Genomic DNA, 27,522 nt, shown 5'->3' with positions numbered 1-27,522 from the left:
ACTCCCAGATCAGGACAATGCACTTCCTAAATGGTGAAAGGAAATCCTACCTAGATTGGAGTTGAATGAGGTGGTGTGGGTGTGGAGTGTCAATTCACTTAAATAGGGAAAGATGCTGCACGTTGGGGTGTAGTCTTCCAGTGGCCATCACTCATCCAAAAGACACTGGGAGACTGCTCTTGTCTGTACACTATTCAGTAATTTATCTCAGAATCCTCTGTGCTACTGCTGGCTTCCCCCTGTGTCACCCTCAGACACCTACTGGCATAAAGGGGGAAAGCTGACCTGTCTGTGCCCAAATTCTCAATGGTACTTGTGCTTTGAGACGGGTAAACAGCACTTGAGTTTTTTGCAAGGACTTCTGCAACATTGTTTACAAAAACTGACTTTTTTTATTCACGTGTCCCCCAAGAAAAAAACATGCAATATCAAAAAGTTGATTAACCTCTCTGAAACATGTAACTAACGTTTTAGGTAATTTAATGAAACTATCAAACCACATTTTTAGATGATTTGGTTCTTGACCCTTAGAATAGAATACATTATACAAGATTGTTAAATATAACCAAATACATACAGAAATACCTAAATATTGACAAGAACTAAATGTGATTAAACTGGGTAACAAAGTACTCAAAATGTACTATACACAACATCAGTATACTTTAATAACATTACAGATATGTAAAATGCCTTACTCTTAAAAATAAACTTTTGATACATTTTTAGCAAAATAAATTAAATATTCATGACAATTTGATTATTAATGGCTACAGCTTCATAAACTGGGTGGAAAATGTAATGGTCAGAAAGATTACTCTGTCTGAACATGCTTCTGACTAGGGTCAGGAACCTACCTAAAAAAACTAAAATGACAAGGAAGACCAATTTAGTTAACATGGAAGCACAATTCCTCCATCCCTTGCAGTTTTAGGCAAGGTTTGCATGCCATAAAAAAGGCAATAAACACTTACCAGTGTACACTTTCTGGCTTTCAACAGACAACAGTGAGGTGATGGAGAAAGATCATATTAAGGATAGTGGTCAGCAATGCAAACATTATCTTAAACAAACAAAAGGTCTACCTGAGTAGGAGCATAAAGCCAGCTCTTTTGTAAATATTGAGTACCATTCTTATCATCATTACCAGGCAGAACATGAAGACCCTCTGCACTGTAACAGCTGATTATTTTAAAAGTAAACCCTAACCCCCATTTTCAACTAGCAACCGGCTCAAAAGGAATATGCAAAATTCCTTTGACCTTTCGTGTGGCCTGAATAGCTGCAATTCAGCTCACACTGTACAGATTTCCTTGTCCTTTCTGTATTAAGTGCACAACAAGGATGACTGGATTTTAGTGGTGTGAGGATATAAAGGTTAAAACAAAGAGCACCAAATGTGGAACGTCTGGATGTAAAAACACAAGGTACGTTTAACTGGCCACTGTTTTTCACACATGTATACTCTCCCAACAATGTCCAACTATTTTTGGAGAGTAATGAATGTATAAAGTTACACAGGAGCTGCAGTTCAGTTCAGACCACAGCTCATCATCCCTCTGAGATACTAAAGCAGCGCCTTTAGAGCATTTGGCACTAAGGCTAACACTGAAAATGAATGTGTTGATGCTGGTGTACTTTCCCATCTACGTGGGAGTGAGTGTGTGTATGAATGTCTGTGTAAATTTTGGGGTAGAGTTTAGGGGGGAGTGTTGGTCCCCCCTGAGCGAGGAGGAGCTGCTGCTGTGCCAGGTACTCCTCATAGTTCATGGAGCTCATGCAGTCTTTCTCTGGGCTGGAGGAGCTTGACGATGCAGCCATGCAGCCCCTGTCCCGCTCCCGATAGGGCAGCCGGTGGGAGCTTTGCAGGACCTGTGCAGATACAGCTGGAGCGCTGGGAGGCGGGCAGTGTTTTCTGCTCTGGCAGAACCACAGCAGCACTGTGCCAAAGATGAACACTATTCCAGCAGGGATGCCGATGATGACAGGCCAGGGGAGGGAGCTGGAAGCTGGTGAAAACATGGTCGCAATGGGAGGCTTTGTGTCTAAAAAAAAAAGAGAAAGATCAAAACACTAGTATTTTAAACATTTTCTTGCTTTGTTTTATTAAACCGTTATGTTCTAAAAGCATGTGTTTTTACTTAAGCTCCATATTTAGTTCATGTGATTTAAAGCTTTACACAAACCTTTAGTTAACCTTAAGTCACAAAAGTCATAAAAATTAAGAAAAGATGAATTGAAAATTGTTGATTATCTATAATTGATAAATGTATTTAGTTATTTAAGCTTATAAATGTTAAGAAATAAAAATGACAATGGAAAATGGTTGAAAATAGCTTCAAACACTAGTCAAACTGACATCTGTCTTGTTACTGGTTTGCTATCACTTGTCCTCACTTGAACTTTTAACTGACACATTTCGTTTCATTCCTTTTAGTTTGACATTCCTCTGATGCATTTGCAATCATAAAAATAAAAAAACACATTTAACACAAACTGATAGCATAAATCCATGTCCAAGGTGCTTCTTAGCTGCTCTACAGTATATTTTAACACTGCAGTGGCAGCGATACACTCTAAACAGACATTCCCCAGGCCTCACCTGGCAGCACAGTGAGGAAGGCACTGCGAAAGTTGTAGCCCATCGTGTTGGCACCTAAGCAGATGTACATGCCAGCGTCTTCCTCTTTGGCACGGGTAATAAGCAGCTTGTTGAGGTAGGAGCCATCAGGCCTGGACCACACCTCTCCTGTGGGCAGCACGATGAATCGGTGGTCTCCCACCTCAATGGTGGAGTTGTAGCGGCTTTCCTCATTCGACTCCACACGTTTGAGCCACTGAATGACCGGCTTAACATCACTCCTCACTTTGCATTGGAATGATGTAGTGCCTCCGTATTCCACCGTGGTGTTAACTGGATGAGTGCCCGTCAGAATAGGCTTGGAGTTTGTCCTCTCTGCACAAACAAACAAAGGAAAACTATGAGGATGCGCACACAGACATCTTTTGATGTGACAGCCCATCTGTGGATAAAAAAAGTCTTAGTTGTCCATACAGTTATTAGCCTCAAGGTTAGACCTTATAATTGACAGTGAGGGAGGAATACCGCATGTAACACAAGAAGTATGTGTGATTAGTTTCCTCTCTTTCTTTGCTCCTGGTTGTACAGCACACATTTCTCATGGGAAGGGGGGGGTAGTGGGTCTGGCAGACAGCTGGGCTTTAATCAGCTCCAGATTGGGTGGAGAGAGTGTGTCAAACAGCCTCTCTCTCTCTCTCTCTTTTCCCTTTGCAAACACCAAGGCACAAGCCCTCACTCTCAAGGCTGCTTCCTCAATATGCTTCTCATATACATGATTACACAAGCACATTCATCCATGCAGCACAGATATGGACAAGACCTGCTGAACATAATCAGACAACAGGAGTAGATAGATCTGACAGAAGATTTTTTAAAGGTTTCCATTATTCCCTGGTCAAAAAAAGACCACTATTACAGTGATAACACTGTTTTAATTTCCTGCGATGTATTACAAATCACAAAAATTACAAACAGCAGTGACCACTTGAATTATTATCCTTCACTTCATGTATTTGCAGTTGCATTTTCAGTTGAATATGTCTGATACTCACGTATGACCTCAACTTTATATGTGGCATTGATTTCCCCTGCTCGATTGTAGACCCTGCAGGTGTATCTGCCACTGTGATCTGGAGTCAGGTTTCTCAGACTCAGAGTCCATTTCTTCTGACGGCCCTCACCGACCTCCTGCTCTGTCAGTTGTGTGTCATCCTTTAGCCAAACAATATCTGGTCGAGGGTTTCCACTGGCAGTGCATTTCAGCCGCACTGAGCTGCCCACAGGACGAGCTATGACCCTTTTTCTCATCTTAGCGGGCTGGGTAAAACGGGGACGGACTATGGACAGAAGACCAGGAAGCATTAAAATCGTGGCTGTAACATTTCAAAATGTATATGACCTGAGCTGATGGTTCACTCTCATTTAAAGGAACATATGAGTGTTTCTCAATGCTTTAGCTTAGTTTCTCCATTTAACACATATATTAGAGAACTTTAAAGTTTTTAATGTAGTGAAGTTTTACATTTGTATTTATGTCTATCCTAAAAAAATAATACATTATTCCTTGTTGCCACAGATGCAATGTTATTTCATTAAAACAAATACAATGCAGTTGTCTTAAAGGCTGTCTTATTTACCAAATAACCCTAAAACCACATATGGTTTTCAGGCAGCTTTGACTATTACATTTTTAGTAGACAGAATAAAGCATACAAATCAGCTATTATGGTTGTTTAATTTATAGTATGCCACCAGAACTGTTACCTAGTTTTTCTAAGAGGTCATCAGTGCCCAACTCGGCTTCTGCTCCATCAGCTGTTCCAGGTCCAGTTTTATCAGAACCCGAGTCATCTGTCGACACAGCAGGACAGAGCAGTTCAGGATCAAACAAAAGAGCAAAGTTTAAGTAGATTTACTATTAAAATAAAATAAATATTGCAATAAACAATTCAACCTAGTGTAAAAACAGTATTATGCTCCATTTAAACAACAGGTAGTGTCAAGATGGGTGGTGGTTAAGCTCATTATCCGAACAATGCTGTATTGTAATTGTAAAGTCGTGTTTTTAAACTGATGACAACAAACAAGCTGCTGTACGGCTTTAGAGCAACTTAAGGTGCACATCAGATATTAAATTCTCTAATTTGATAAAATCTCAAGCTTTGGAAAAAGAAATAAAAGGATCTTTATTAAAGTGGTTTGATGTGATTTAGTTATTTAGTTTAAAGGTTTATATGAAACTAAATTATCAGCCACATGACTCTTAAATTACATATTTTTATGGCACTAATAAGGCCAAGGAGTACTGCATTTCATTGCAGGTGTATAGCTATTTTTAAAGCCCATTGTAACTTATTTGTACCCTGATCTTTATTTTCCACAGTGACAGTGTCATGACCCTGATGGCAGTGACCCAACACCATGCAAGTCTAGAGAAGCACTGCTCTAGTCAAGTACATTTAGCATTTACAGACTGGCTCCTCGAAAAAGTGTACAGGTCATTTTCTACAGCATTTGGAAGTAATATGATCAGTTTTCATAAGCTTAGTTCCAAGAGACAGCTGTGAGGTTTATGTCATTGGTTGACATCATGCAGCAAAGCAAAGACTGGGCTTAGCGAAAATACAAAGAGTGAAAAGTAGTTGATAGTTTGTGATGCATATCTACTTTTTTTTGCTTTGATGAATTAACAGAGCACTGCCTCCTTGCCAGTATCTGCCACTCTCTGCAGGGACACATTAAGCAAATGATTACTGAAGAATTAATCCAGTTAATCGATTTTATATGATACTAATGAGGTGTCAGTTCACATTTGCTACAGTAGTCTAAACCATTCCAAGCATTTTGAAAAAACGTAACCAAAAGTCAAGGGAAATATAGACATAAGGCCAAGTTAACTGTAGGTTTTTTAAAGGAAATCAAAATGAAACCAGTTCTGTACCTTTCCTGGATCGCTTTGATTTCTGGTTCAATGCAGCCTTATGTTGGAGTTTTGTAGATGCAGTTTGGCACACTTGATTCCCTCTCAAGGCTTGATTGGGTCAGGTAAAGAGACCAGATGTGACTTCTAACCCTCTCATTCTGCCTCTCCATGAGTCCCCCAGAAACCCCCAAAGCTCTAGGGTTCTCTGGGCACAAACCCTCCTTTGTTTGTCCCCTCCAGCACCAAGCCCAGCCATGATGTCATGGCTATTTGAAGGGATTTAACTGGCCAACTATAATAACCCATTCCTTTAAAACAGCCTACACTGGAAGAAATATTTCTCTCTTGCTCACTTGAGCTCTCCACATTCCTCCCGGTTCCTGAACCTCCCAATCCAAACAGAACACGGTCCCACACTGCTGGGGTTTTCTTTTTGACTTTTTTTTCATGAATCTATTTCCTCTCTACTTTTTGGCAACTTTAAGGAACAATAGTACCCTTTATACGTCTGTCCTTTTAAAGCTATCCTTTGCCACTATTGTTTTTATGTAATGCCGGCTTACTGGACTGCAGACAGGGGCAACAATGTGAGTGTTACTTTTGGAAGACTGACAACTTAAATAATAAACAAATAAGTCATCACTGAGAGGTGCATGTTCCTTATACAAGAAACAGAATAAAAGCGACCACTTAAAATGGAATCTGGTGATTAAACAAAAATCCTTATAGTTTATGTACTGTATATCATCAAATATTGATAAAAATTAAATTACAGCAGCCATAATTTAAGTGCATTCTTGTTCAAGTAAATGCTAGTGACACTGTCAAGTTGCAGTCTGTCCATACAACTTGAATCCAGTGTCTTGCTACAGTGTTCAGGGTCTGACGCCATTCATTCCAAGTTCATTCACAAATCTAGCCACAGGAAATACACAACTACATACTCTTGCCACTGGTCTCCTGTGCCAACCGAATCACAGGAAAAGGCTGATGACTTAGGGTCAAAATAAGCTCCAGATGTTGGGGACAATGTAATGGCCAGGAAAAGTTACATGCAGTGGCCTTGCATCACACTCTACAAATCTCTAAACGGCTACCACATGTGATCATTGACATACGGGGCAGTTTATCCAACAGTTGGCCTGACAATGTCTCTAGAGAACAATGAAAATTGTGCTATAAGCCAGGATCTTCATGTAGAAATAATGAACACTCCCAGCCCTTTAGCCTTATAATACACCGATCACCCACAACATAAACACCATCTGGTGATTTCAGTGTTGTGGTGGACAGGGGTCAACATGGAAAAAAATGTAATGCTGGCAGGTGTCAGTGCCTGACAACTTACTCTAACTGGAGCTGTGTAGCCATAGACTGGACAGAGTGGACATGCTGACCCCTGTCCCATGCAACAGTTAAAGCACCAGATAGATTTAATGTTAGAGCTGACCTGTGCATATTATCTGTGCAGAAATAAACATAAAGTCTAATCCTGTAAATGTTAATATAACAAGCCCAAACGAATGCTTATATGAGGTCTGCTGTAGTCTGAGCAGCTGAGCATAGAGAAAGCCTGCTGCATGCACAGGTCTATCCCGACGGGGGTGCTCGAAGGTGATGGGGCCAGTTGTCAGGAGACCACCCCAAACAGGGCCTAAACAGCCAGCTGGAGGGATTGAGGAGGCGCCATGTTGCACTGACTGACCAGATTCTTCAGATAGCTCAGGGGAGGATTGGCTGTCTGCTGGCAGATGGGAAGACGGATATCTCTCCAGCCACAGTGGAACCCCCTCCTCCTCCTTACATCACCCTGAAAGACCCCTCACTCTCTTACTTTTAAGCTCATTCCACGCATTCACTGTCTCTTCACTGTACTGCGGTCAACTACTCTGCTGGATCTCAGGCAATGTTTAAACCGTTATGCTCTCCATGTTTTGCCTTGAACTTGAACAGCTGCCAGGATTTTGTCGACCCCTCTCCCCTGACCAGCACTGCAAGTGACTGCAGTTGCTTTTTGTACTTTTTCACTCTGCAATGCAGTAAAAATAATAAACTGCCATTATTGATACTGTATGTACACCTATGGTGGGAGCTACCCCTCATTTACAGCATTTGAAATAAATGACCTCTCTGATCTTTTTTAAAGAACATAATATCTGCATTTCCCCATAAATTACAACAGTTAACAATAAGCTGATTCAACCCTAATGGAAAGTGTTGCTCATGATAATTTGCAGACGTTTTGGCTGACTTCAATTTTGGAAGTGTTTTGACAATGAGGCCCCATAATCTTTGTGGCAAAAAAGCACCCAGAATGCAATGCACATTTGATGAAAGAATTATCTATAAAAACAACCATTGTGGTAATGGTCTTACAGAGTCTAATGGGATGATGGACAAATGAGAAGAAAGGGAGTATGTGCATGTATGCGTGGGTGTGTGGGCATTATTGTAAGATTTAGACTAGATGTTGAGTCTGTTTGTCATGCGCCACCACCAGAGGACAAGAAGGAAATGGAACAAACCAGATCAGGATTAAGAGTCCGGCCAGAAAGTCTCTAGGTAACTCCATAAAGGGCAAAAACACTCCTGATAAAAATCTCATGGAAATATGCTTCTAAGAAAGACTTATGATTGAACTTCCAAAGGTATTTTTTCCTAACGTAATCACAAGCTGGGAGTATAGCAACACGTGCAGTCAGGTTGAACTAATCTCCCAGCGATCCCTGCCAGCTTCATCACAGCAGTCTTAAACTGTTTTGAGTAAAGTTTTTTTATTCTCACTCTGTCAATCTGAAGCAGAAGCCAAACCAGACAACTTATCTGTCACGAAAACACACTGCAGGGAAATGTTTGTTATTTATACAGGGATTTACGGGTTAATTATCTGTACATTATCCTTAATTTATCTTTTTTTTATCACCAAGCTCTGAATCAATATTTAAATCCAAAATAAAGTGCATCGGCATGTACAGTATTTGGCTCTGCTGCAGAGACATATTTTAAATAACATTGTTTAATGAGCACAGCAGTCACAGAAGCTTCTTTTTTCTTAATTTCTATTTGGTTATTCTTACTAAAGCTCTGTACTGAAAGCTGTTTTTATGGTTGTCAACAAACACATTAATATAAATTTTTACAGCTTTAATTGTGTTTCACAAATGTTTAATTACTGATTATAAATTATATAAATAGTGCTAGACATTTAGTAATGTACGCTTATATTTTCAGGTGTATTGGGGTCTTCAGTTCAGTGCTTACTTTTATGCCAGCTTACACATTTATTTCCCCTTAACTTTCAGTTTGAATTGAGCATTATGATGAAATTAACTGCAGAAAAATAACCTGTTTTTTTATTCTGAATAATATTCTTTTCTTTTATTCACATCTCTAGTTTAAGTCTCCCATTAACATAAAATAAACAAATTCCATAATGTTAAAAGAATAGAAACCAACATTTCTGACAGTATCCAATCAGGACACGGAAAAAAATAATTAATAAGTTATTCATTATATTATTGATTGAGATTCCTTCATTATGAAGCACTCCAAACCCAGAATTCCCTTTGAGTGTGATGCACACACAGGCATAGCCACGCCTCAGTGTGATAATATAAAGCACAACTGTGGAATGAACCTTGACATTACGGCTGGCTCTGGGCCTGCATCTTCAACCTTTCATTTGTGCACAATCAGCAGACACCCTCTCTTTGAACTTAGTGGCAACTTCACATTGAGGGAGACTCTAAAATAAACTCTGGTGCCACATATTGCCAACTCATGAGCATGTTTTACTACAAAAAGCAATTTTCTTCCCACATCTGCCTTATTATGGCTCTTCTTCTGTGACCGCTGTCACAAGACCATGCTGGGTTCCTCCAGTGAGAGAATGGGAGCACAGACTCTGGGCCTAATTAGGCATCTTAGAGTAATTAGAGTAAACACAGCCTTCACGCTCCACTCCGCTCATTCATCATGCTCTGCTCTAGCTCAGAGGAAATGCACTGTATGCACAAACGAGTAACACACTCGGTCAGACTGTGCTTTAATCCTCCAGGCCACAAGAGCTGTGTGAGAGTCTAAAGACAAACCGGCACCATTACACTGAATGTGTTTCTTATTGCAGAGCTGCAGACCTCCTGCCTTCACAGAGTCTAGCCTAAGGAAAAGGAAGAGCTTGAGATCCAATTGAGTCACAAAGGATAAAGTAGTATGAAACAATATCCCATGCTGCTGTTGACTTTGGGCAGGAAGAGGTAGGGGCTGTAACACATACAGCAGATGAGAGGATCAAGCACTAAACCTACATAAATCCACTTCTTTAAGACCTCGACCTCTGTCAGTGAGGCTGTATTTTAACATTGCACTGTGGTGAGACTTTGACTGCAGGGAACAAATAAGGCCTCAAAACACCACAGCAGAAAATTATGCAGTCTGACTGTACAAATCAGGGACTGACTCACTACCGCTGTCTCTGGTTTCAGTTACTAGACAGGTGACTTCATGTTTTCCTGATGCTAAAGAAACCTAAATTTTTAACAAGAGTGATGCATTTTACAACCCTGGATGATCTCATCTCTGAGACCTGCAGAAAACCAGGTTATACAAACTGAACTCCAACTGCACTCACCAATCACAATTAAAGTATAGTTGATGTTAACGCTACCAAAGCCATTGGTAGCTTTGCAGATGTAAGTCCCTGTGTCATCTGCCTCCACCTCCTTAATCTTCAGGCCCATGCGGAGGATACGGAAACGGATCCAGCCACTGTGGATATTACGCCCATCTTTGGTCCACATTATGAGGGGTGGAGGGTCTCCTTCCACTGGACATGGCAGTTTGATGGCACTCCCGAGCCGGGCTGTCTGTCGGTGAGCAACCTTGTCAGACACTCGTGGAGGGCCTAAAAGCACACAAACACAAGAATGATACATTTTCTAAAACCCGTTCTTCAAAGCTTTAATATGATTTTGCTAAAGAAACATATTGTGGTTTAATCTACAGCCCACAATAACACTGAAAAGGGGTTTCTGAAGCAGATACGAATATCTTGAAATTCTACACCACATCAGTATTTTTGCCAAAAAACTCAAATAGTTATTCACTGACTCCCCAGGATTCTATTTGTATCATGATAAAGGCAACATGACAAGAATCTACATTATCTATGCTGGTGACCCCCAAGCATTTTTAAGTTATGATGTTTAAGTTCTGAAGCGCTTTTATAATTTTTTATAGAAACAGTATGAAACAGTAAAACACAGGAGACAGAGTAGATAATATTCAACAAATATTCAAATCTACACACAAATGTACATTTGTACAGATGGAACACCTCCATCTGCTGCTGATAGGATCAAAAGTTCCAGAACAACAGCTAAATGGACAGTACAGTAAATATATTTTGCCTACAACTGTTTGTAAGGTTACAACTTTGAATTTATTAATTTTTACTCTCCTGTTTATCATTTTTGACCCCTATGACCTGCGCTAAACCCACAGTTGGCAAATAGACCATCTATTGGAATCAGCAAATAAAATTAAATGTTTAATTTAAAACAGATCTAGAAACAGTTTGGTTGCGGACAGATGGGATGATACAGAGGTAATTTGTCATCTTTTTTGTCTGATTACCAAGAAATACTTAAACCAGATTGCGATATTCTGAAAAGTTTTGTTGTCCATTGCCAGCGCAGAAAGTAATGTGTTCTGGCTCTGGTTTTGTGTAGTGTGCAAGACATCAAAGCAATGGGGTGGGTGGGTCGCAGTGAGACGGACAGCAGCCTGTTCTCCCTGCTCTTAATTGGCTCAGGCCTGGTCCCTCAGATCTAGTGAATTGGAGCGGGCTGAAACACCCTGTGATGGTGTTAGGAGGCCTGTGCCTGGTGCTTGAACTGCACCAGCCGTTCAACTAACCCCCCACCAAGTCGAAAACAAAACAAAACCCTGAATTACTGAGCAGACTAGCTACCAATAAGACACTTGACATTTGGGGAGTGAAAGAGAGGGAAGAAATGCAACCAAACACTATAGTAGCTGCAACACCCCTAAAAAGTACACAGACCATAGTCTGTGCCTCAGAACAAATGGCCAGTCTAGTAGAAACAAAAACAATTGGCAGGGTGAATACACATTGCCTCTCCCAACAGACAGACAGACACACACACACACACAGAAACACACACCTAGAGACTAAAAGTCACATTCCTTTGGTGTATTTCACACTTATGGTAAACAAGAAGTTCATTAAATGTAAGGGGCAACAGTGGGGGAAGAACCCAGGTAACTCCATCTGGTTCCTTCCAAGATTTATAAGACATGGCACAGAAATCAAGGGGGGAAAAGATGAAGCTTGTGAGCATAACAGCAATGGATGCATGCCAACAAATGCATAAAGAGATACACTCAGAGTTGTCCTTCCTCTCAATGGATGGCCTTTCCTGGTCCACAGCATACACAGGAAATCCAAAGTGTCATTGTTTGTGTTTGTGGAGAAAACGCAACCGCAGTCTTTTTGGCTATTGTCAGCTGGCCCATATCTCACTCCTATATTACCAAGAAGCAAGAAAGCTGAAAGGAGGCCCTCACTGTTTAAAACTCTACTGGCCACAAACAGTCATGACTTGGTGATACTGGAGCTGTTATTTATAAAAACATAAAATAATGCAAAATCTTTTACTAACAAACTTCAGAGATATCTTCTGAACTTCACAGTTTGAACCATGTGTTCCTTCTAGGTTATTGGAAGTGAATGATGTACAAAAACAAGACCGGATTTATGGCAAACATTTAGTTGAAGCAGTGTCAAAACACATTGACCTTACATACGGCGACTGAATGCATTTTTCCCTTTTAGAAAAAAAAAAAATGCACAGCAATACCTCTCTACATTGTTGCATTACCTCTATGCATTACTGACCATTCTCACTGTACATTCATCCCTATAGATAACGCTTTTATTTTTAATGATTTTTTAAAATTGTAAAACAACTTATGATGGTTGATGCTGTGGAACTTACAATAATTGCTGGGTAAATTTAACAAGTTGATAAACTCAGAATCTGCTTGACATTTTTTGGAAATAAACCTCAATTTATGTGCCAAGATTTGGATAAGAAGGATGATACTATGATCATTTCTTTATGTCAGCTAAATTAAAACTTCACTTTGACCAGCTAAGCTTAGTAAAAAGCAGAATAAAAAATGTAATTATAATAGCAAATAAACCTTGTAAAACAAGGGCATGTCATTTTTGCAGTACATTTAGAATTAATTTAACAACAAGTCACAGGTTAGCTTAGCTTAGCAGGGCATAGTTAGTCCGCTGGCCTACAAACACAATAAAATTAAATAAATTATTAATTGATAGATCTTTTTCATTTTTAAAAGGCGTACAAAAACGTAAATAAATATATTTTAATTAGGTTTTGCTGTGTGGGTTGTGCTACCTCTGAGCCGAGCCAGGCTAACAGATTCCCAGTTCCCACACTTTGTGCTAAACTAACGCACTGCTGACTGCCATGTTTATTTTACAAATATAAAAAGTATACTGTCCATGTTTTCATAAAGCTAACTTTTGGAGAAAACAAACAAACAACAAAACTCATAAACACATTTCTCAGAATGCCTATATTGCTTTCATTTTGAAATCTTGAACTTGGGTTATTTAAGGCGAATCCAGCTCCTGAGTTTTTTGGCTTTATAAAATAAGAACCTTTGGCTGGTGCTGCAAGCAGGAGGAATGTGCAACAAATTATTTCCTCCCTCCATCTCCACTCCTAAAAAAGCTTTTTGAAGTCCTTTTGAAAAACAAGGCATGAAAAGGTGTTGAAATCAAGGACGTTGGATAACTTAATAAGTATTTGTGCTGTGTGTATGACCACCATCCTTTCTTCAATAGGGACTCTCCTCCTTCTCCCCCTCTTCCCCCTCAAGGACAGGTTCTCTTAACCTTGGAGTTAAAAGCTCTGCAGCCACACAAAGGGTACCACTGTGGTAAATCTAATGCTGGGAATTATTACCTTATCTGCTTTATTGTAAGATATACAATTTTAAACATCCAAACAAAATAATGTCACCATACTGAATGCTGCTTTTTCCCTCTGCTGTTCCAGCTTCAATTTTCTGTGGCTCTCACCTGGCTGCTGAACTAGCTAAGCATTGTAGTCTTTTTTACAGAGGCTGTTATAAATGGAAATCTGCCAGATCAATCACAAGCTGGTGACAATTTCACAGTGTTTACTCAAATTGTTAGAACTGTTGGCTGCTCTGTAAATGGAAATTGATACACATGACCATATGGGCTTTACTCTGTTGCAGCGCTGGTATGGCCCTCCCTATTATAGCCAAGCTCCATGTGTGAAAGGAATCTTTCATAGCGCAGGAAGAGGAGGAGGAGGCCTGGCGACTTACAGATTTAGCCCTGTTTTTCTTTGCTCAATTTGGTGATGGATTATTTTAAGAATACAGGGAACATTCAATAAGGGGCATTCTTGTTATTCAGACTAAATATAGCCATCTTTATGAAACCCTGTGAGCAGGTTAATGAACAGTTAATTTGACGTGCAAGCATCCATGGAGGGAAATATGTCAGGAAATGTCAGAAAGCAAATGACAGAGAGGCACAGAAAAAAAGACTACAAAGGCTGCCAGACTTGGGCAATGTTCAGATGTGCTGGCACCTTTCTCCTCATTTATTTTCTCTTTTACAAAACACCTGTGGATTTGTAATGATGTGCACATGCTTTTTCTCTCCTATACAAAATGCTTTGGTTTTTTTTAAGTCAGTGCAAACAAGCCAATAAAGGTTTGCCTTGGCTGTTGACAGCAGCCCCAATAGCGAACACCTGGTACTTAACCAACTGCAATGAGAACTACTTGATAATGCACGCAACACTGTCTACCTGGTACAGGACAAAGTTATTCAAACAACACTGTAAACATCTGCTTAAAAAGAATTCAGGCCTTAATCTCCGGCCAACTGCAAGAATTTCTTATGCATCAAAAGGCTTTTGCACACTGCCAGACTGTGGTGATTCATTACTTAGATAAACACTGATCTGAGTGAATGTGTCTTCAATATGCAGTATTTACATAAAGGATAAGACAGATAGAAGCTGGAGAAACCTTCCTCATACTCAGCAGTACTGTGTTAGCTCAGCAGACCGTACAAGAGCAGACAGAGCTAAAAGAGTAAGGTTTAATGGAGCCTGTGCTTCCAGGGAAATATTCTACAATGCATCTTGTAAAACCTCGGGTGTACTTGTATAAAACAAATCAACAAAATGGATGGGAAAAAATGAGAGTAGAATTCAGGCAATATGCGAAGGAAGAAATGCACCAAAATACATGAAAGCAAGAAACCAAATCCAGAGCCTGTGATTTTTACTTAGGTGAGGGCCAAAGGTGAGGCAGCCATGGCAGCTTGTAGAGTGTGTGAAAGGCCAGAGCTTCTGTTCAGGACCTGCTGCTGCGCTTGGCTATACATTTCACAAGAAGAGATAAAAATCGGCATTAAACACTCAGCCACTGGGGTAGCCACCTTGGCAATTTAAGAAAGGAGGTGAGGTGAGGGAGGGAGGGGAAGAGGCTTGGCAATGACAGGCTGAAAAGGGGACGGGGTATGTGGAGTGGCATTGGAGGCTGTTCTGACAGCAGCGGGGCAGCGGAGAGTGAAGAATGCTGTCTTTTCTTACCCGTCCAGACATCCTTCACAGCAACTTTACCTAGTGTGGTAATCAATACCTGTTATTTTCCTTTCTCGGTTTTCTAATCAATAGATAAGACTGGGGTAAAACCAGCCGGGACAATGGCTCTTTCTTCTGCACCATCTGATGTGGGCTGAATAGCAACCGCTTCAATGGTGGGAATGGTACCGGAGGAGCTATTGGATGACATGAGGGACCAGAGAAACAGCAGTAGGAGGTGGAATCAAAAGAAAGGGGTAAAGAGAATAAGATGCTCCAGTCGATCTATCTGATTAAAGTCAAACTACTAGAATAAAACTGCTGCTTGTTTTCGGTGAATCAGTGTCTGCTTCCTTCACTGACGGCTCCAGAACGTCAGGCTCCTGCCGACTCTTAACAGGGAGGAATTACGCTGGCCTTCATAAAGCTTCAGGAAACTCCATCATGCGACCAACATTTAGCAGGCCCTACTGTGGAGCCTTTGAACTCTAAGCTGCTATAATTCATTAAACTTGACTGCCTTCTCCCAGCCCCACCTGCCTGCGTCAAAGAAAAGGAGGAGTGTGTGTGATTGTATGTGTTTCTGCAGCCTGCGTATTATTGTCATCTGTTTTTGTAGTGCAGCAAAAATCCAGACTCGGCCTACAATAAATCAGCTGCACACAATATTTCTTTTTGTTCAATAAACTGGACTGATAATGTCATTTGTCTGAATATTAATCATACAACAAATGCTATAACTTAGTGGCAATTGTCCGGGCATCTTTTGTCAACTTAATTGATTATTTAACTTTTTACTCAATTTATCTCAAGACAAAATAAGTCAGGATCAAGTTGATCTGTCACCTTAGCTAATTCTTTATTTTATAGCTTGTTAAAACTATAAAAAACTATATTTTTATTACATAAAAGGCCTTTTATTAATCTGGATGAAGGATTTTCGATGACGGTTCCACACTTTTCCATATGTCTAGTCTTTATAGAGACGCCTTTAACCTGGATTAATAGAGACCTTTCATATAATGTTTTTGGAGTGGGCCATTCGGTTTTATTACTCCACAGTGCATACAAGTTGCAGTGGAACAGGTCATAACCTACTTTTCCAATGTGCTAACAGCTCAACCACAGCTTAGAACCTGGCAAAGTGGTTATTTTTGTAGGTTATTGTTATTAATATTTCTTTCAGAGAGTCCTCCTTCCCCTGCTAGAAATAAAAACTCTAGTACATAACTGTACTCAACTGTCATTTGTTGTTCAGATCGGAGACGTTTGGAGGGGTCCATCCATTCTTTAGTTAAAGGTTAAAACAATACCTGTGATCTAAATTAAACACGTTCTCTCCAAGGTCTGAGAGAACTTATTTGTGTGGGCCACACATCACTGTGCCCCACTGGGTAACATGTTTCTCCATTACATTGAACATAGGTATTATACTTTATTTTAACTACACCCTACACCGTCCTACTGCTGTAAACATTTTATGCATATGGTTCCTTGTATTTTCAAAAAGCAGGAATGTTAACTGTTCAAATGTAACTGTTTACTGACAATGATAATTTTAGTAAAGTAAAAAAAAAATTATCAGTAAATAGAAATACACTCAGTCAATAACATAACTTTTCATGCCATTGTGAGTCTAGTTCACTGGTCCTGTCATTAGAGCGCACTGTGAGTGGCACTTTAGTTGCTTTATCTCACTCCATTAGGCTAGGACCTGGTGCACACACAGGGGATGAGTGTGTGCCTAGGGCCACTTATCAGAGAAGAGGCATCAGGATGGAGTCTAGAAAAAGAGAGAAATGCCAGACAGAGTGAGAAAGCGAGAGAATAAGGGTCAGAGGAGGGGAGAGAAGGAAAATGAAGCCAAAGAGAGAGAAGTTGGGTGAGGGTTGAAAAAAGACAATTGATTTAAAGAGTGGCAGGGAGCAGAGGCTAACATGGCAGAAAGGCCTCTTTTAACACACAGCTCATAAGAAGAGGAGGGCTGCATGGGGGAGTGAAGGGGGATTAGGTGGGCCCAGGCGGCAGTAACCAGGAATCCCAACAATCTCACACCCCACTCCCTGGCTCAGGCTCAGCCTCAGCCACATGACACACTCAAACAGACCTCTCACTCCCTGCAACACAGAGCAGGGCACCAAAGAGCACCTGTTTATTACTGTCTGTCTAGTGTTTGGAGATGGTCCGACCACTTGGCCCTGAAAGGGACATTGTGTAAATACTCACACGTTTGGCTGCTCTGCTCTCTGTATTGTCTCTTATTCTATCACATAACAAACACAGATGTTAAATTAAAAAGAAAACAGCATCAAAACCCATTAATTACCCATTATCATCCAAAACACAGTTTTGGAGGGCATTAGCATTGCACCTTATTAGACATGCACCTTCCTGGTTTAAAAATATTGCCTGATTTAGGTGACCATGATCCATTTTAACTCCAAAGAACTGAAAAAGAATTAACCCTGGTAAAATTGTGGGAAAAAGATAGAAGATATATTGAATTTAAGCTTGCTATTGTCCTTTCCCAAATTTAGCCATTGGGTAGTGAACAATTTGCCCTGAAGAGAAAAGGTTACTTTCACAAAATTGTCTTATTTATTTATTTAATTGTATTTTTTTTTTCTTTTACCTATTTCTTTTTTTTTTGTTATGAAATACTTGCTTCTAAGACGTATGGCCATCCATGACAATACAGAACCGTTCCTCCAGAGCACACTTTCTGCACAATTAACTCAGCAGGCCTGTTATGCCACCTACATATCTGTTTGTGTTTCATGGCCTCCATTATTTAACAGAGAGATGTACCCTGCCACTCCCTTCATGGCTCCTCCACCATCCTTCAACCTTCCAGTATTCCACAATGAGAAAAAAACGAATATTCAACTTGTGTTTGGGCGCATTGGGTGCAGGTGACATAGTTGGATGTGGGGTGCTGAATGACGTACTTATTCTTATTCAGTCGAATCACAGTCTGTTGTTGTTGATCTGATGTTCTGTTTACTGCATAGACGCACAGAGGCTGTAAAAGAGACACGCTGTCATTGATAGACCAGTGTGTGTCTGTGTGTTTTGCTGTAACATCTATGAGATGATGATGTTAATGATAGCTGGCCAAGTCTGACAGTAAATGCCCCTCATTTCTGTGTCTCCAGCAACCGGACACCAGCGTACAGTCTGAGGACCAGCCAATCTCCATGACACTGGGAAGAGCTTTACACCAGCGCCTTTGTCAACAAGGTCTTTTCAAGAGAGGGCCAGTGACAGACAGTGATGTACCAGGAGTGTTTGGGCAGAATGAAGCGATTCAGAAGAGAAGAAAGGGAGGGAGAGGCTAGGAGAGGAGTGGTTGAGGGAAAGAGAAAGAAGAGAAAGGCGGGTGAGACAGAGACGAGACAGAGTGCAGAGAATGGGGGGACAGGCAAGGCGAGACCAACAGAGGGGGTGGAGGAACTGGCAAAGCTCTCACTGACAGCACTGGGGCCTCTTGACAATCCAAGAATATTGTCTGAAATCAATCTGTCATCGTGGAGCTGTTGAGCCTTTCATTATAATGTGGTACTCGCCCTTTCACAGTGACAATTTGTCCACTGCTTTCCCAGTTCACCTAACTACTCAGTTGTACAAAGGTCACTGCCATCCATCCATCTCTGTCTGCCAGGCTCGTTATCTCTCTAGTTTGATGATCAACTGTCCACACAGAGCTTAAACTTCAGATCAGTCAGAGTTAGAACCAGGAGAACTGAGATGAAGCTGCTTTCAGCTACTATGTCACACACAGATGGAGCAACTGTAACCACTTTCAAACCTAAATTGAAAGTGCTGCTGTTTTATTGTGCTTTGGATTGACTTGTTTCTCTATTGGTTTTTTGTTTCCTCAGTTACATTTCCAAATGCACACTACACCATAGCTGTGTTTCACGTCTACTTTTATTTGGTCCACGTTTTTCTAACTTATTTTTTCATTACTGATTCTATTTGTTTATTACCATTTGTTTTTCTTTTTTTTCCATAGTTTTTAATGTTGATTAATGCTTACCTATGTGTTTGTGCATATGTGTTTTTTGCTATACACCTTGTTGTATTGTACAGTCTTTTCATCAAGTTCACCCCTGCAGAAAGAGGCAAAGACCAGAATAATAAGCCCGTATATGTGCTGCATGTCTCTCTGTGTTGCCCCTGAGATAGACTGGTGACCAGCCCAGGATTTACCCCACCTCTCACCCCAATGACGACTAGGATAGGCTCCAGCCCCCCACAACCCCGATCAGAATAAGAGGTTACAGATAATGGATGGATAGGTGGACAAACGTCCTGCCACAAGCACTTACATTACAGAATCCTCATGTTTCCTAATACCAACGATCCATTAATTATAAAATACCTTCAAAAACTAAGAGTCCAATTTAATACTAGTGGTTCTTTGAGGCCCTATGGGGAACTCCATTGATCTTACACATCACTGTCTCTTTACAGGTCTTAAGGAGTACAATTGCATGAATACAGAGGTACAATTTGTACAAGTATTTTGTGGCTCCAGAGAGACTGTGTTACCTTCATCAGACATTGTCTCAACAGATGCCAATGTTGGCTGAGTCTGAAGACTACAAGTTTGTGAATGTAACAAAATCTGGGGGTGTGTATTCAGGAACACTCTAGCCTGCTCTTCATCTCTGCTTGAAGCTGGCAACTTGAGGATGCTACAATGATAACCCTCCCTGATCTCCAACCAAACTGTCAACAGCTAAGTTGCATTTGGGGAAAATTCCGGTACAATGAAAGTGAAACATATGGAATTAAGTTAAAATCTCTGCACTGATTTTCTACCTGAAGTTCATTGTTAAGTCTGTGAAGTAAGTATTAATATTCTCACAATTGTTTACAAATGTAGTTTCGCATTTTTGAACAGCTGAACATCAGCTGAATGCATCTAGACAAAAAGTACTGCACTGGCCGATATATACCTATTTTGTGGATGTGCTGCAAGATTGTAGAAATTAAAGTCTGGACTAAAGTGGTGGACCAAACAGCAAATTGGCCAAGGAAATGACAAGCCAACATTGGCATCTCTAAATCTAGCATGACTCAAAATAAACAAAAAGTCAGATAAGCTATTAATCAATCTAGACAGAGAAAAACTGTATGAGAGGAGGACGTTCCTTCCTCTACCATGCCTCTAACTTTAAGCACATCATAGGTTAAAGTTAATCTAAGGCCAAACACACATCTTTGTGCATGAGGAAATCAAATCAGTTTCACTGCATGGTGCGGAATTCCAGTCTGGGACAGAGGTAGCCATGCTATAAAATATGAGAATTTATACTCTTTGCTCCTGAAATGTTTTTCCCTCTCTTGTCCCGCTCCAGTCTTCAAGTCAAAGTGGGGACATATTTTTCCATTCATTACAGAACCAATGGGTCTCCTGAATGAAAAACATGGGCCTATTTGCTTCCACTCTCAGTGTTGAGAGAGGGGCTGCTGCTGCTGGAAATGGGTGCACACAAATTCCATTATGACTGTCTGTATGCTCATCTTTGACACACTGTAACAAGCAATGGCCCAGATCAGCATCTTTACAATCTTAATCAATGGGGACAATGCATAAAAAAACTTCAGAGGTTCCTCAAAAGAATCGCTAATGAAAAACAAAGTAGAAGTGAAAAAGGCAGAAAGCCATGTGGGGTCTCATTGAAGCTCATCAAAGGTGAACTGAAAGAAGCAAGGGAGGGTGAAAACTGGAAGAAGAGTCTAGGGGTTTGTGTTGAAGGCAGTAGAGGCCTCATTCAGAGCTTGTTACCCCAGGCGTACCCGGGCTCAGCTTTCTTCAAGTCCAGCCAGCCATCGCTGTTGCCAACAAGATAACGTTCAATCAACCTTTTAACTGTGAAATGGTAGAATTAATATGTGTGTGTGTGTGAGTGAGGACAACAACAGATTTTTTTAAGCTTCGAGCGAGACAAAGAGGCAGCAGAAAAACAAAGACAGAGACAACATTCATAGTCTTTTTGACATGAGGTATCAGATTATAAAGATGACTAACATTCGACTGTCTCCCTAAATAATAAACAGAAGGAAAACAATGAAAGGCTTGATGGCAAAGAAAAAAATAAGTAAGAAAAAGAAAAGAAGCACATCCTAAAATGATATGCAACAGGTACCTCCTAGGTGCCTGATTTGGTATTCTGATAAGTCAGTGTGAGGCTAATGTAGCAGAGATTGAAGCAGGCTGTGGCAAGTACAGCAAACAAGCACATACAGTAAGTTGGGGCAGATAATATTTCTGCACATTTAATCTTCCTTTTAATCACTACCACCACAATGACAACTGTTGGACGTGTTTAAACCTGCTCCGTCCATGTAGCATCCTGAAGGCCACCGTGTAAATGTAAATACAGTAAATAGCAGATAAGTTCTTCTGAGACCAGGAAATGTTGTAGTACAAAACAAATTGTACAAAGTTCCAACAGTGAGCTAATGTTGAGGAAAAGACATAAATAAAAATAAAAAGTGGGAACAAATGACACGAGTTTTATTTTCTGCATCCCCTGTCTTTGTCTGCGGTTGCTGCAGACCCCCGACCCAAATCTGATAAAAAAAGTTTTTTTGTGTTTAAAGTGTGAAAAAGGAGAGCGTTTGGAATCTCGTCACTTTACCTACTATAGTTTTTGTGATTTAGTGAACAGCTGTGAAACACAAAGAAAGGGTTAAGGTGGGGAGGGGGAGTAGGAGCATGACTCCACAACTTGGCCCCCCCCCAAAAAAGAGACCGCGTGGACTGGGGAAATGAAGGAGCCTTAGAGAAAGAGGTTGCGCAAGAAAAACACTTCCCACTGTGGGGCTGTAATGTTATTGTAAGGTCACTTGTAAGTTTCCAGTGAAGGGGACCCTCAGCCTCACTCATAGGCTTACTTCCAGTTGCTCAGACCACTCTCTCAAACCAAAGTCAACCTGGACTGCAGACTCTTAACATATTTTTATTTATATGTTTATATTTATATTTAACACCTATTTAATAACAAAACTCTGCTATTCATATCTCTGGTAAATTGTACTAAAATTTTAGGGAAACACATAAAGTTGATTATCATCTGAATAGTGACAGTCAGACACCTCAGTGTGTAACACTGTAAGCAGCTCCATGGGTTGTGTGAAGGTTAACAGGAGCAAAAGGAATTCTATTTAACTCAACTCAAATCCATTCAGCCAGCAGGAAGAGTGTGTGTGGTCTGAAAACACTCCCGGAGCCAACTAGCCAAACAAACTAATGAGGATTGTACACACACAGACCTTTGTACGATTCAATCGGATTTTCCAACAAAAATAAAAAGAAGAAGAAAATTAAATTTTCCTCATGTGTGTTTAAGCATTTGCATACAGCTGAAAGTGATAATGACTGAAAGCGGACGGTGCCGTGTTGAAATTCCACATAAATGCTAATTGAAGTAGCAATTAAAGTCAGTCAATGAGGGGAGTGTTGCTCACAGGGATTATATGACCCTGCTAAAGTAAACACAAACTGACCTCCATTATGACTACTTATCACAACTAGAACCCTTTTCTTTCTTTCCCCTACAAGAGGTGAAGTCTGACACATTCCTTCTTCCAAATGTTTCCTCCTGAACCAATGGAGTCACCACTGTGTGGTAATAGATGAACATGGATTGTTGTAGTGATGCTAACATTGTTTCCGTGATACAGAGGGATCATAGCAGGATGAATATTATTTCCACCTGGTTTAGAAGAGAAGGAGTTGAGCTGGAATAGTTGTTGGTATACCTCTGAGGTTTCCTAAATTGCCCTGTGCTTTTTGGATGTGTCATTATCATGACTTTTCTCAGGGTAATTTCAGGTTGTTTAATAAAATACGCATATATTCAGACTCACAAAAACGGCGCTCATTCACTCTCATAATCTCTTCTCACGCACCTCTAATGGCAGCGCCTCAGCAAGGCGAGTCGCCCATCTGCTGTGAGCGCTAATAGATGGCAAATAAGCACAGTCTACAGGGATAAGGAGTGTTTAAAATTAATTACTGCTTCTCTGTCCAACCTGGGGGACCACTACACATAATAATCCATCCATTGTTCTCCACAAATGGACCCAGACTTGGTTAAACAGGGGCTACAGTGAGCTCAGAAAGGCTGAGTGGGACTAAAGGTCAGCTCATGCTTTACTTAACGACAGCATGTTAACTTAACTGACTTCCTTCAACTTTACACTGGTAGTAAATGAGAGGAAAGGCAGATAACAGCAGAGAAATGAAGGTGGACGTGGGAGAGGGATCTTAGCCTAGAAAAAGCAGAGCTTTTTCAGTGCAACTCTTTCTCCTTTTCTTTGCCCAGTCTCACCGGCTTGCCAGAACACCACTGTTACACCTTCTTACTATTCAGGAACTATTTAAAAATAAGAGGACTTTGGGGCATTTGGTTACTGAGAAACTAGCCTCATTACATTTAAAGGAAATGGAAAACTTTCTGGGAGCCAAATGGCTTTGTGTTTTTAAAAGCCCTTGGCATACGGTTTATCTCATAGTACCTTTTTGTTATGGGAGCATGATGTAATGCTACTATAAAATGTATGTTTTCCACAGTGTTGCAGAGCAGTTTGCATGCACTAATCTTCACAAGATGGCCCCAGCAGTGAAGCAAACATATGTGGTGTTAAAATAATGAATAAACCAGATTCACATCCATGTACAAAAAGACACAACTGTGCTCGATGCCTGCTTCTAATTAAAACGCATCAACAGGACCATTCACTGCTGTATGTAACAGAGACACCTGGTGCCTCTCTGTTTCTCCCAGGGTGCATTTCTGCAGATCCATATGTCCAAGCTGTTGCATTCCTCAGTTAGTGAAGCACAGTGGTCCCCAGGCCTGTCACCACATTAGAGACTTTGCTGGGACACATCACTGAGCACCTCCTCCAGCTGCTAGGGGTAGCAGAGCACCAAAGGGGGTAGGAAAGAAGGCAATGGGATGGAGGAAGTGTGGTGGGTTCCTACAGAGGGTCTCAAGAAATACTTCTTACTTGGCCAGTTGCAAAGTTGTGGCAGTGGAGAGAGGCATGGCCTATGCGTGTATGTGCATGTGTGTCTGTGGTGGATGGCAGGGGGTCTGGGGTTAGATGATGGCTGATGACTGACAGCAACAGGCTTCAAATCAAACTCACTGTCTTCACAGGTGCATTGTCTTAAATATTTAGATGATGGTTAAGTAGCATTTGTGATGTGCTTTTACTCTTTCACACATAAGTCTGAAGAGCTTGTCGTTTATAATTTCATTCACATCTGTCAAAGATGTCATCGTATATTGTTAAATTTTACAGCAACAGTTTTACAGCTTTGCTGGCCTTTGCCTAACCATAACAGCTCAAGATTTAAGTCAAATCCCCCCCTTTCAGAGCATGTCAGAGTCAAACTGTCTTTCTACTGTATCTGTGAACTCACTGTATCGCTGCTAGGGAACTGTGGGATGCCTAAACTTAAGACATCATAACACCATTCAAAGGGTCTGCCAGCTACATAACTGTTAATGTTTTGTATATCTCTTTGTGCATCTGCACCCATTTTCAGGAAAATTATAAAAAGACAAGCTTTAAATCTTTCATTTTGCTGAAAACAAATCAATTTACAGTCATCGGAACTCTACTCTTCTCCAGCATCCCGTACAATTCTTCCTTCTGGGTTTTTCTGCATTTGACATCAATCTCTAAACAGACAAAATTGCTTGTCCAATCGCACTTAGCTTTCACGTCTTGTTTAGATTTTATTTAGTTGTCCAGTGAAAGCAACGCTGCCACGCTGTGAATGGGGCATTGTCTGCAAACCCACAGATTTAATCTCCACCTCTAAACTTTTGCCAACCCCCTCCTGTCCCCTTTACCTCAAGCCCTAATAGCCACATGCAGGTATTGTACCTACCAGATTCACTTCTATGCTGAGGTGGAAAATAAAGAGAGCAGTCTGTTTTCCCAGTGAAAGGTCTTCGGAGGAAATGCGTCTGGTTTTCAGATTTCTGTCACTGAAGTCAAAGTGTAGTCTCAAGGTTCTTTTATTTTCAACCTTTATTTATTCAGTGTAGTTTCACTGAGAGGTCACTTCTATTTTTCATGAATGCCCTGGTCACATTCACATAGTCACACATGTTCACACCTGGAAGCTGTCCAGTACAACCACACTCTGACCTGTGGCCAGTGAGCAGCTCCGCTGGAGCAATGGGGATTAAAGGCCTTGTTGAAGGGCAGTGGTGTTGATGAGGGAGGGGCAAGTGCTGCTTTTCACTTGTCTTTGACTCATGCCACTGGATTGCATCAGTCATAGTTCAGTAGTCAGTAATTATGGAAGAAATCATTGAAATTTGTTCAAAGTTCACTGTAAGTTTGCTTAATAAAGCCTATACTCATATTGGCACAACAAACGGTGCAGTGAAGTGTTGTCAGACTGAGGTCTCCCACTCTCCACTCAGTGTTTTAGTCATGAACACACACACGCACAGGCTGATGTGAGACAGCCCTTTGCCTGGCGGCAGAGAAGCTGGACTCTTACACTGACTTGTGTTCTTTCACCCTGGGAGAGTGATGGATGATGTTTGTTTGCTTTAGCTGCAGTGAGTGCGCACGCACACACAAACACAAAGGTACAACTGAAACACACAAACTTTAGGTAGTTGATGGCTTGCCCTCTCTCACTTCCCTGCCATGTGTTGATTTTGGGCTCTGTTTAGAGATTTTTTTTTTTTTTTACTTTTTGGTTTCCTTCTCTAGCTTCTCAGTAAGAAAACTTCGGAGCCAACTGAGACTTTCTTCATGCTCACAAGAAACCAGCCAGTCAGTTCAAGTTATACAGAGCTATGAATTTGGCATTACTGTCCAGGGTGAAAACACGCATATTTGTACAAAAGAAAGAGCATTTGTGAAGCAGATCTCACCTCTTGCGCAGTCAGTCAGTAAAACGGCCTCAAAGATGAACAACATAATATTCAAGATGCCCATGGTGTCCAAAGACAACTTCATGTCCTATAAATGTGAAAGACACATGAAGACAGTGACACAGGGTATCCACATGCAGCAATGATGACTATTAGAATTATTAACTGCTTGTGAAAAATGAATGTTACACACAAGTAACATGAGGGACTGTAGCAGCTACATGATTGTTTCCGTGTCACTGATATGGCTTTTTCTGGCTGTACAACGTTTTTCTTTAGTTGACCTCAGTGGTTTCTAAACTAGACTCCTGGGATTTTGGGGGGTCTTTAAAAAAGTCTAAAGCATCTAAAATAAACCCAGGAAAAAGTATGGTTCTGCCAATTTTACATAAAACTTAATATAAAGTTCCTTATAATACATGAAATTTATCTTGTGATAAGCACAGGGTTGGTAACTTGTCCCTCGCTGTCCAACTGGGACACTTTAGGGTCTTTCTGCCTATAATGTCCACAGTGAGTCATGGCAAATTAACTTAATGTAATAGCACATGTATGCATATAATTTTAAGCTAAATATTATAACAAAGGTCTTGCTATATACGAGGATAACGAGTATTGTAGCTAGTTTAAGTTACTTCAAGTGCTAGTGCTTAATAGGAGCTTTGGGAAGCTTGCACATAAAAACACGTATCTTTTAAACAAAATGTTAGAAAAAGTGTTCAAAAATATGAGGTTACAAACCTGAATAATAAATTAATGAAGTCAGCCTTGTAGCAGCTCCTTAACAGAAACGTTTTTAGCTAAAGTCCGTGTAGAGTCCATGAATTAGAAGTGACAGAGGTCGACTTTCCACCGACCTCCTACGGACCGCCACACGCTTGTCTCCGACATTAAACAGCAAATTCAAGGTTGTAATAAAGCCGGCCACTTATATGAAAAACCAAAAGAAGAAGCGTGCATTAATTTTCATAAACCCGGGGCAGTCCGCTCTGTGTGCTCCGCTTCGTCCACCAAGTGACTTTTTCAGTGCGCACACAGCGGAGCCTTGTTGTCCGTCCCAGCGCTGCAGCTGCGGCCAATCACAGCCTGCAGAGTCCGGCCACATTAACTCTTTCTCTCTCCCCCGCACATCGCTCTTCATCACAAAGCCACTAGCTCTCCGCCGCCAGCTTAATGTATGCGAAAACAGATAATCGCGGAGGAAGAAGTCCCGATGGCTTGTTATGCAGAGGTTATTAAAAAAACTTTACTGTTGTTCATGAGATACAACAACCCTTGTTTAGCTAATTGATGGCATGACTCACAGTATTATTGAAAGATTTAGTTCAGATGATAGAATGATTGGTGCTATTCAAACTACTATTTTTTACATTTGAAGAGCAAATCATTTAAGATTTATGATTT

The 27,522-nt window shown here is 40.7% G+C and overlaps 1 protein-coding gene across 1 annotated transcript; it reads right to left on the bottom strand.

Annotated features, from left to right (window-relative positions):
• Positions 1 to 463: 463 nt before the first annotated feature.
• On the bottom strand, positions 464 to 27,168 carry LOC137101421 (fibroblast growth factor receptor-like 1). The gene is made up of 7 exons (XM_067479847.1): positions 26,860 to 27,168; positions 26,119 to 26,206; positions 10,135 to 10,407; positions 4,346 to 4,432; positions 3,634 to 3,918; positions 2,603 to 2,956; positions 464 to 2,045 (listed from the first exon to the last, which is right to left on the bottom strand). The coding sequence occupies exons 2-7, from the start codon at positions 26,201 to 26,203 to the stop codon at positions 1,603 to 1,605; spliced, it is 1,527 nt and encodes a 508-aa protein (XP_067335948.1). The 5' UTR covers positions 26,204 to 26,206; positions 26,860 to 27,168; the 3' UTR covers positions 464 to 1,602.
• Between the last annotated feature and the right edge of the window lie 354 nt (positions 27,169 to 27,522).

Source organism: Channa argus, chromosome 16, assembly GCF_033026475.1.
Source record: "Channa argus isolate prfri chromosome 16, Channa argus male v1.0, whole genome shotgun sequence".
Lineage (NCBI taxonomy): Eukaryota > Metazoa > Chordata > Actinopteri > Anabantiformes > Channidae > Channa > Channa argus.
This window is presented reverse-complemented; position numbering and strand designations above follow the sequence as displayed.